Source organism: Pholis gunnellus (genome assembly GCF_910591455.1).
Source record: "Pholis gunnellus genome assembly, chromosome: 8".
NCBI lineage: Eukaryota > Metazoa > Chordata > Actinopteri > Perciformes > Pholidae > Pholis > Pholis gunnellus.
The window spans coordinates 27035370-27046981 of NC_136534.1; the positions used below are offsets into that span (position 1 = coordinate 27035370).

The following is an 11612-nucleotide window of genomic DNA, read 5'->3' on the forward strand; positions in this document are numbered from 1 at the left end:
TGTTTGTTCTCATTGAAGATCGATATTTAAATACATATTTAGTAGATTTAAGAGGAAAAACTCACAGATTTGTGGGACGATAAAATACTTCAGGAGCAAAGAAATACATTCCCCTAAATGTAATACGTGAATTCTTCCTTTAGTTTATTATTCTTCTAAATATGAACCCTCTCTGTTTGTTGCTACAGCATTCTAACGCTGCTGATCACTACTCTCACTGACGTCAATGATTTGACTGATGTTGCTCGGCTCCATTGTTCCTGCAAGGCTTTTATTTTGAACTTCCTAACCGGATGTAGAATCCTGTTAGAATGAGCTAAAGGACGTTAGCTGGTGTCTCGTATCGAGTATGTTTCTACTACTTCTGTGTTTCTGACGTGTTTTTGTGTTCTCTTTCAGTGGAAACACGGACATTATGGTCTGTGGAGGTTACAGTAGAACGCTCTTCTGCTTTATTCTCGCTGAATGAACCTTTTAACGGAGTTTAATGTTCGCTAAAGTTAGCTGCTGATGTTCGTGGACAGTCAGCAGGCTAGCTAGCTAGTGTGTTAGCAACATGCTAACTGCTGCTGTAAGAAGTAACATTAAACATCATCAAGATGTCACGTGAGCTTATTAAAATAATCTTCTCAACACAAAATATTTACATATATATTTCAATTTTAAGTCAATAATAAATAAATAAAAATTCCCAATGCAACATGGCTGAAAATAATCCTGAAATAAAAACATGTAAATATGTCAAAACAAATACAATAAATGACTCAATATAGTTCAATCAATAAATAGGATTTTAATGAATGTTTTTTCAAAGGCCTACTAATATTTATTCCCGGGACTTTTATTTAATAATTATACATTTATTTATTGATTGGTTTGTTTATTTCAGGATTTATTTCATTTGTATTCATTGTATTGATTTATTTCATTTTGACTTTGCTTTCCATACTTTGGACCCTCAGAGCCTCCGTACTGTATGTTATGATTCACGTTGGGTAACGTGTCTGCTGTGGGAGGAGCCCCGCACATCAGCTGCTGATAGGTGGGATCAGAGGGAAGCTTACCTCTTCTCCAGGTGAGCAGAGGGAAGCTTACCTGTTCTCCAGGTGAGCAGCGAGAAGCTTACCTGTTCTCCAGGTGAGCAGCGAGAAGCTTACCTGTTCTCCAGGTGAGCAGCGAGGCAGCATGGACAAAGTGAGGAGGATCCTGGTCCACGTCTGCAAGGACCAGGCTGCTCCTCAGAGAGCTCACTTTGTTCAGGTCAGTTCACACAAATCCTCCTCTCAGCGTTCAGGTCCTCTGCTTTCACCAGCAGACAGCACACACACACGTCTCCTCCTTCTCCTTCTTCTCCTCCTTCTTCTTCTGTGGTCAGAGTGTGACGGGTCACTTCAGTGACAGTGGAGACGATGAGGTGGAGGTGATCTGCTCTCTGGAGAGGAAACAGTTTGTCCTTCAGAGAGGACGAGGGACACTTCTGAAGGTCAGACACTAAATATTATGTTTGTATTATATTTATATTATATTTACATTATATTTATATTATATTTGTATTTACATTATATTATTATTATATTTATATTATATTTACATTATATTGTTATTGTATTTACATTATATTTATATTTACATTATATTATTATTATATTTATATTTACATTATATTTTTATTATATTTACATTATATTTACATTATATTTATATTTACATTATATTTTTATTATATTTACATTATATTTATATTTACATTATATTTTTATTATATTTACATTATATTTATATTATATTTATATTTACATTATATTTTTATAATATTTATATTATATATTATATACCCTAACCCTCCTCTTGTCTCCTAGAGGCCCGCCTTCTGTCCCATCAAACACCTGTCAGTCACGGAGGCAGCTGCGATCCCATTGGACGTTCAGCAGCGTGGAGTAGATGTGGGCGTGGCCATCATCCTGCAGACAGCCAATCAGAGAGTGCTGTTGACACGGCGGGCGAAGGAGCTTCGTATATTTCCCAACGTCTGGGTTCCTCCAGGTCTGACTAATGGCTGTTAAAGGGCCAGTTGCATTGTGGGAAACGTAGGCTGTAGTGTTTTGGGATTAACTCAGTATATCTGGATCTGTGCTGCTCACATTTCTTTTTTGACCTTCATGTTTCTCTCCAGGCGGCCATCTTGAGCCAGATGAGACGGTAAATCTTTCTCTGTTTCTTCTTCTCTTCTTGATAAAAAGTCTCTTTCCCGCCACAATAAAGCTGTTAATGTGTGTAGCTGCTGGAGGCCGGACTCAGGGAGCTGCAGGAGGAGACCGGACTGAAGCTGGAGCCAGAGGGAGCTGCTCCTGCAGTACTGGGGCTCTGGGAGGTGACACACACACACACACACACACACACACACACACACACACACACACACACACACACACACACACACACACACACACACACACACACAGACACACACACACACACACACACACACACACACACACACACACACACACACACGGAGAGCAGCTTTAATAAATGTGTTCCTGTGACTAAACCCTGTCTGTCCTCTTGTCCTCTCCTCCTCCTCTCCTCTCCTCCTCCTCTCCTCTCCTCCTCCTCTCCTCTCAGTCAGTCTTTCCTCCCATGTTGTCCAGAGGTCTTCCTCAGAGACATCACATCGTGGTCTACATGCTGCTTCTCTCTCCTCTCTCTCACCTGCAGCTTCAGGTACATCTGTGACATCACTGTGACATCACTGTGACATCACTGTGTCCTCCAGTACACCGTGACATCATCAGAACTGTCTTCGCTGGGTTTGTTACCCCTCTGGTTGTCTTGCAGGCGTCTCTGAGCCCGTCTCCTGCTGAGGTCAGTGCCTGTCTGTGGGCCGACCGCCAGCTGGTCAGAGCCGTCGTGTCCTCTGTGGACGGAGAGGACGGAGAGGTTCCACTGGACCACCTGCAGACCACCGTCAGGTACCACGCTGTAGAGGACTAGACGTCTCTCTACATGTATGACCTCAGTAAACATTGTAAACATGAGTTCATGGTTTCAAGTCTTCTTCAATACAGCATGATGTTCATTTAGTGAATGATGGTCCATTTAGAGTCACACAGACCATAAAGCAGGGGATGCTTTAGGGGCGGGGCTACACAGTGATTGACAGGTCTCTACCAGAGACGTAGACGATGTTAATAAGTATATTTTTATCAAGATATAAAGATACAGATGAAGTCATACCTCTCCTCCTCCTCTCCTCCAGTGTGTCTCAGGTGTCCTCAGAAGGAGCTCTGAGTGACTCCTCTCTGTCTGTGGAGGTGTTGGTCGGCCGGGCGCCGGTCATCGGCCCGGACGTGGAGCGGGTCAGCACCGGGACCAAGTTCGCCCTGGAGCTGTGGCTGAAGAGCCTGGAGACCTCTGACCTCTGACCTCCTGTCCTCTCACCTCTCCTCCTCTCCTCCTCTCCTCCTCTCCTCTCTCCTCTGACGCCTCTGTGACTCTCGTGTTGTTTCCTGTGTGGCCAGCAGGGGGCGACGTGGACACTTTGAAGCTTCACTTGTTTTTATCACAACCAGAGACTTCAAATCTGATCCACGTTTCTCTAAATGTTTTTAAACTTTATGTTTCTCAAGCAAACAACAATAAATGAATGAATGAACTTTTTCTCCACCAGAACTTTATTCCTGACGGCTAGAAAGCAAGAAAATATAATAACAATATAATATCTGTTTTCAGCATCAAACCTCTAAATGTTCTAACTTTCAATATGCTCTGAAAGAGGATTAACGTATCATTTATATAATAAGATATATGTTATATATTATTATTGATGAACACCAGGAGGAAGGAAACAACGACAGACGATCCATTTAGAACGTAAGTAACAGTTTGTTCATTTGTTCATCAATTTATTGTTCTCATCGTGTTATTTAGAATATAAACCTCCGGTTCTCCAAAGCTTCATGTGTTAAAGCTGCATTCTCTCTAGTGTCCATCAGGGGGCGACTCCTCTGGTTGTATAGAAGTCTATGAGAAAATGACTCTACTTCTCTCTTGATTTATTACCTCAGTAAACATTGTAAACATGAGTTTATGGTCTCAATCTCTAGTTTCAAGTCTTCTTCAGTACAGCATGATGTTCATTTAGTAAATGATGGTCCATTTAGAGTCACACAGACCATAAAGCAGGGGATGCTTTAGGGGCGGGGCTACACAGTGATTGACAGGTCTCCACCAGAGACGTATACGATGTTTAACTACATTTGACTAATTACTTCCAAGATAATTCTAAAAATGTGGTTACTTACTTATTTTCTAATATAATTCAAATCATTAAACGAGAACTTTCCACTAAAACTACCTTAATTTAGTCTTTAAGTTAAATCAAAAATGAATGAACAAATAAAGCTAAATACGATTATTATTAAAATATTTATATTCCCCAAAAATGATCAACCACAAATGAACACTTTTAACTGTCACACTCCAAGTGACAGTCAGAAGTAACTTAGTACTTTAAAAGTAACTTTATTTAGAATATGAATATATTTATTTGGTCTTTTCACAAGTCAAGAGAATTTTATTTATTCAGCCCAAAATTAACAAAACTTCAAATCCGCTTTAAAAAGGCTTTTACAATCCAAACAGCAAACCCTCGGTCCTCAATAATAACCAGTAACAAGTCATATATATATATATATATATATATATATATATATATATATATATACGTATATATATATATACGTATATATATATATATACGTATATATAATAATAATAATAATAATAATACATTTTGTTTCTAGAGCGCTTTTCAGAATTCTCAAAGTCACTTCACATTAAAATCATCGTATAAAAGAAAGAAACTCCAGGTGTTGAGGTCCATCAGCAGATATGATGAAGTATTTGTACTTGTTGTACTGAGTGTTGTACTGAGTGATGTCATCGAGGGTTCAGAGACCCTCGATGACATCACTGATCCAGAATCAGATACAACTGTGAAGGAAGCGAACTGCTGAACAACGCTGCTGAGGATCAGCTGGTTACATAACGTGATCATGTGACACACACAGACACACACACACACACACTCACAACACACAACACACACACACTCACAAAGACACACACAGAGACACACACACACACACTCACAGAGACACACACAGAGACACACACACACACCCACCCCCACACACACTCACACACACTCACACACAACACACACACACTCACAGAGACACACACAGAGACACACACTCACACACAACACACACACACTCACAAAGACACTCACAAAGACACACACAGAGACACACACACACACACACCCACCCCCACACACACTCACACACAACACACACACACTCACAGAGACACACAGAGACACAAACACACACACACTCACAGACACACACACACACAAACACACACACACTCACAGACACACACACACACACACACACACACACACACACCCCCACACACACACACACACACACACTCACGCGTGCGCGGTTGAAGTAGTAAATTGAAATGAAACTAAAGAACAAACTAAGCTAAAGGTCATCTTCAGTGGAACTTCATATTGACCTTTGTTACGTAACTTCTGTCGTAGATTTAACGCGGACAGGAACAGCCGTCTGCTGGTTTGTGTGACGTATCGCTGGACCCGCTGGAGGGAAGGGAGGCACAGGAGAACCAGAACCAGGACTGAGAGGGTCAGACTGTCAGACCGGCTGCAGCAACATGAGAGGTTTACTAAAGAGTCTGGCGCTCAGAGACACTACCACTGTAGACCACAGGGGGCGACAGAACCAACTCTAAGGTAAAGTAACTTTAAAGGTTTATTTGAATGCCTTCTTCTTCTTCTCCTTTAAAGTCTGCGGGCTGCAGAAGGAACTTCCTGTCCGGGTCTAAGCGGGGTCGTAGTATGTCTCTGAGTCGGACACTTCCTGTTGGCGGTGAAGACACCGACACACCTGCAGGAGAGGATTCAACACAGTTAGAAGAACAGAACGCGGATCTGGTCCAGGATCTGGTCCAGGATCTGGTCCAGGATCTGGTCCAGGATCTGTTCTTCTTCACTCACCGCTCTGCTCTTCCGGCTGCTGATGATGCGTTTCCTGTCTGAGGAGGAAACCCGTCTCTGGATCTGCAGGTTGTAGAGAAACAAGACACGCCTCTTCTCCCTCTGAGAGAGAGAGAGAGAGAGAGAGAGAGAGAGAGAGAGAGAGAGAGAGAGAGAGAGAGAGAGAGAGAGAGAGAGAGAGAGAGAGAGAGAGAGAGAGAGAGAGAGAGAGAGAGAGAGAGAGAGAGAGAGAGAGAGAGAGAGAGAAACTCGTAGTAACTATAAATGGTTTCATTGTTTTTAATTTTGTTCTTTTATTGTCGTTCTGTTATATTTAATCTGATTTGTTTTTGTGGTTATTCATTCTTAAACGTTCCTGTTCAATCTGAGCTAATGATTCAATCTTTTAACTGATTCACTCCATTTTATCTGATATAACTGTTGGGCCTGTTGGTTCTGCAGACTTGAGTTGAAGATCACACAAAGCTCCAGCAGACGCTGAGTCGACCCTCAGTGTGACTTTTCATCCAAACTCAACACTGAGATCTCATTGGACGAGAGCCACAGACTGCAGGACTTCCTGTGCTGCAGCTCTGCTCTCCCCAAAAACTATGAAACTCTGCGTCACCTCCAGCTTTGTCATTCCACGCGATTCGATTTGCATGCAAGGAGGCACAACATGTTGTGTGTGTGTGTGTGTGCGTGTGTGTACCTGTGTGTGTGTGTACCTGTGTGTGTGTGTGTGTGTACCTGTGTGTGTGTGTGTGTGTGTGTGTGTGTGTGTACCTGTGGGTGGTAGAAGGCAGCGATCACTCTGCGTAGTCTGTTGGTGTAAACCTGACAGCAGGTGAGGAGCGCCACCAACAGCACACAACACACACAGCTGATGTACACACCTGAGGGGAGGGGGGAGGGGGGGGACACACACACTGGGGGGGGGGGGGGGGGTTACAGAGGAGGAAGTACTCAGATACTTTACTGCAGTAAAAGTACTAAAACCACAGAGTAAAATACTTTGTTACAAGTAAAGAACTGCATTCAAAAAGTAAAAATATTCACGATGCTAAATAATAATTATATTATCGTATTATAATTATTGAAGCATTAATGTATTCATCACTTTAAAGGTGGAGCTCATTTCAATAACTTTATAAAATATATAATATTACATCATCATTTATTAGATGATTAATAATCTGAAGTCACTGAAGCTGATAGACAAATATAAATACTAAAGTGACTAAAGTACAGTAGTTGAGTAAATGTACTTTGTTCCAGCGGTTATTGTCATGTAGTTGTATGTGTGTGTATTCATATTTAATATTAACTTTGTGTTTATGAATGAATATTTAAGAGGCCGTGTCGCCCTCTGCTGGTTCAGTCTGAGATCAACATGAACATTAAATCTGATCCTGAAGGTTCCTGTTACAATAATTACAATAATAATATTATTATTATTGTAATTATGATACATAAAATAAAAATTATTATAATAACAAAATAACAACAATCATTAAAATTAAAATTAAAATTAAAAAAGATAAAGCTAAAAACAAAAACAAAGTATTTCCCCTCCAGTGAACTCTCGACCAATCAGAGTCTCTGAGGCTCTACATCTGTAATCTAATGGCCAATCACTGACGTCTCAATAGAACTCATTACATCATCGTATGACATCATACTCTGCCGTTACCCCGGTTGTCCGTCTGGATGCTGGAGCTGGACGAGCTGTTGAAGGCCGACACCGTCTTCCTCAGGAGGCGGGCCATCATGGAGGCCCCGCCCACTCTGATGTCCACCTGGTGACTGCCTGTAGAGAGGACTCCATTACCCAGAAGCCCTCTGACTTTACATTCACACTGACCCAGAACGTGGAGACTACGTGTGTGTGTGTGTGTTTACTGGTCAGGTTGAACTGGGTGAAGGTGTGTCTGCTGACGACGTCTAGAACGTGGAACAGAGAGAAGTCCACAGTCAGCAGGACGACAGACAGCAGAGAGACAGACAGCAGCTGGAACACACCTGGGGTCTGTGGTCACACACACACACACACACACACACACACACATTAATGATATTGATATTATTCATATTAACATCATGGACGTCAGCGATGGACCCACCAGCTGGTTGAGCTCCTCATGGTGGATCCTCGGACTCCAGGGGTCCATGAACTTCTTCTTCTCTGACTGTTTCAGAGGCAGCAGGCAGCGCCGACCCTGAACGCACCACAAGACAAGTTTAACAGAAGATGATGAAGACGATGAAGATGATGGAGGTGATGAAGATGATGAAGATGTTACCGCTGTCCTCCTGCGGGCATCAATCTGCCTGAAGTAGGTGGAGATGTAGACGTTATCGAATCGAACATCTCTCTTGTACTGAAGGAGGTAACCGAACCCCCTGAGGAGGAGGAGGAGGAGGAGGAGGAAGAGGAAGAAGAGGAGGAGGTCATGTTGGTCTGTGACTCCCCAGTATAAAAAGAGGAAGAGGAGGACACGGGTCTTACTGGGTGAAGATGGTGATGAAGGTGAAGGAGAGCAGCAGCTGCAGGACCTTCATCACCTCCTCCATGGTGGTCTTCAGCCTCATGAAGGATCCTCTGACGGCCTCAGTGAAGTCCTGGTCCAGCAGAGCTCCGTCCAGCACCTCCTGCTGCTGATGCTCCTGCAGGAGGTGAGAGGTCTCAGAGGTTACAGAGGCTCACTCACCTGGTGGAGTGAGTTCAGTGTCAGAGGAGAAGATGGAGACCTGCAGGACCAGCCTGGTGCTGAACTCTCTGGACAGAAGATCCACCGAATCATTCACACGGTCAAACAGCTGGCCGAAGTTTCCCTCCACAGGGATCTGCTCTCTGCACCACGGAGTCATCACTGCAGCAGGAGAAGACCATAAAGATGAGATGAAGATAAAGAGCTTTTTATTGTCATTGTAGTGATATAACCAGCCAGCAGCAGCGAACAACAACGACGATAACAAACAATATACAAGATAAAAATACACTAAAGTAATAATACAATAAAGTGTGTGTGGATTAGAAGAAGGAGAAGAAGAAGAACACACGTTATCTTCAGTGTCGAGGCCATGACACAACATCAAACAACAAGCACCAACAGATGCTGACGGATCAAAATCAAACCTGTTAAATGATGTTTTAACCTTTCAGCGTCAGAACGAGAGACTCATGTTTCCGTGATGACTCCAATAGCTACATCACTTCATACAGACATGTACAGCGTGGCATCGTCTGCTTATTGGCTGATCACGAACCCTCCGGACCTCTCAGGTGGTCTGGTTCAGGACTGGTTCAGGCCTGGTTCAGGACTGGTTCAGGACTGGTTTCTGTCCCCAGAGTCAAAATCTTTTGCATCATTTGCAACATTGTCCATCAACTCTGACTGATGTTAGAGCACCAAGCATCATGGATGTCCACCAGAGTCCTGATCGCTGTCCTGTGGTCCCTCAAGTCCAGCTTTGATCCGGGTCGCCATGGTGGATCCAGGTCTCTGTAAAGATGTGGGCTCAACAGTCACCGACCTCCGGATGCTGGGTTCTCCTGAAGTCTTATTGCATCCAGACCTCAGACAGCCAGGAGCATGCTGGGTAGTGTAGTAACTGGGTTAGCTTAGCTTCCATCTTGCCTCTCTGTTCTGTGGGCGTTGGTTGTCTGAAGGTACTTGATCCCTCACGCTTCCCTTTTTTTCAATGTTAATAAAAGTATTCTGTCAAACTTCATGAAATAAACTCGAAAAAACAAAAAATGTATAAAAATTCAATGTGAGCTACCGACCGATCCCTGATATAACAGACGCTATCGCAGCATTTACGCTAACTTTAATTAAGGAGTCGCCATTGTTGTTTTGGACAACACACACACCTAAGCCCCGCCCCCAACTAGCCGTAGCTCCTTGCAGGACGCTGATTGGTGGAGACGGACTATACTTTCGATCACCGCGACCCGGGACGGATGGTTTAACGGAGACAATCTAGGACTTCACCTCTCATGATGTTACACAGGAAATGGAACTTCATGGAGACGCAGAGGATGTGGTTGATGACTGGGACGGGGATCGCCTCCATACACTCCGCCCACTTGCGGCCGAACCAATCGGCACATCGCTGCATGCCCTCATCCACCAAACCTGGATAACACACACACACACACTGAATGTAACGTCCTCGTGAAATGTGTCCCCGTGTCTAACGACCTCTAATCTTGACTCACTGTCGCACTGCATCAAGGTCTTGTAGTTGAACTGGTCCTGCGTGCTGTTGCCGGCGGCGTGGTGACTTGCGTTGAAGCGGTCGTATCCGTACTGAAGGACGACTTCGTCTCTGATGTTCTGGAAGTTTCTGCTGACGCTCCGAGCCTCCGACTGAAACTCCGCTTCATCGTCCTGAAGAAGAAACAAGAAGACGGAACATTAATATTCCTCTAATATCCAGAATGTGAAGTGTTTCATGTAAACATCATATTGTGACTTCTTAATATGAATGGATCATGTTCAGAGTAAAACATAATACGTCATCCCTTCAGCTCTCTGTGGCAAAACAGGAAGTGGTAAAAGTATATAAGTAATGAAAAGTAATACATATAAACATGTGTATACAGACATAAACAGATATTAAAACAATAAGTAAAAAGTGAAACATTGACCTGCTGAACATCAGCACGTTAGCGTTTAGCTTAAGCTAAGCGCTGCTCTTTAACGAGTCCAGGCTCGTGGAGCAGCTAGCTTAGCGTGGCGGTTAGCGCTCACCGTCAGCTCCTGTGTGATGAGGATGAACGGCTTGATGGCGTCTCTCCACAACAACCTGCTGTGCTGAACCTGCAGATCCAGATTACAGCTCAGAGTCAGAGCGGCTTTCTCCACGTTACGCTGGACGTTAGAGACGGGACCTGAGAAACCACAGAGAGACAGACGGGCTCGTTAGGACCTGAGACACCACAGAGAGACAGACGGGCTCGTTAGGACCTGAGACACCACGGAGAGACAGACGGGCTCGTTAGGACCTGAGAAACCACAGAGAGACAGACGGGCTCGTTAGGACCTGAGAAACCACAGAGAGACAGACGGGCTCGTTAGGACCTGAGAAACCACAGAGAGACAGACGGGCTCGTTAGGACCTGAGACACCACGGAGAGACAGACGGGCTCGTTAGGACCTGAGAAACCACAGAGAGACAGACGGGCTCGTTAGGACCTGAGAAACCACAGAGAGACAGACGGGCTCGTTAGGACCTGAGACACCACAGAGAGACAGACGGGCTCGTTAGGACCTGAGACACCACAGAGAGACAGACGGGCTCGTTAGGACCTGAGAAACCACAGAGAGACAGACGGGCTCGTTAGGACCTGAGACACCATGGAGAGACAGACGGGCTCGTTAGGACCTGAGAAACCACGGAGAGACAGACGGGCTCGTTAGGACCTGAGACACCATGGAGAGACAGACGGGCTCGTTAGGACCTGAGAATCCACAGAGAGACAGACGGGCTCGTTAGGACCTGAGACACCACGGAGAGACAAACGGGCTCGTTA

General features: G+C 44.1%; 2 protein-coding genes across 2 annotated transcripts in view; one reads left to right on the plus strand and one right to left on the minus strand.

The window, feature by feature from the left end:
• Nucleotides 1–109: 109 nt before the first annotated feature.
• nudt17 (nudix (nucleoside diphosphate linked moiety X)-type motif 17) lies at nt 110–3637 on the plus strand. The gene is made up of 9 exons (XM_079165132.1): nt 110–347; nt 963–1260; nt 1376–1483; nt 1860–2043; nt 2174–2199; nt 2279–2371; nt 2626–2724; nt 2839–2972; nt 3260–3637. Exons 2-9 carry the CDS (start codon nt 1186–1188, stop codon nt 3423–3425), a joined length of 885 nt encoding a protein of 294 aa, XP_079021258.1. The 5' UTR covers nt 110–347; nt 963–1185; the 3' UTR covers nt 3426–3637.
• A 2367-nt stretch (nt 3638–6004) lies between these two features.
• The window catches only part of dcst1 (DC-STAMP domain containing 1), a gene marked incomplete at both ends in the record, with an annotated part of 6864 nt that continues 1256 nt past the window's right edge, over nt 6005–11612 (minus strand). The window contains 11 exons of the mRNA XM_079164468.1: nt 6005–6193; nt 6857–6999; nt 7764–7880; nt 7973–8099; nt 8194–8289; nt 8374–8473; nt 8580–8737; nt 8822–8943; nt 10069–10212; nt 10296–10467; nt 10831–10970. Coding sequence (XP_079020594.1) covers nt 6005–6193; nt 6857–6999; nt 7764–7880; nt 7973–8099; nt 8194–8289; nt 8374–8473; nt 8580–8737; nt 8822–8943; nt 10069–10212; nt 10296–10467; nt 10831–10970 — 1508 coding nt within the window. The remainder of the gene's footprint in view (nt 6194–6856; nt 7000–7763; nt 7881–7972; nt 8100–8193; nt 8290–8373; nt 8474–8579; nt 8738–8821; nt 8944–10068; nt 10213–10295; nt 10468–10830; nt 10971–11612) is intronic.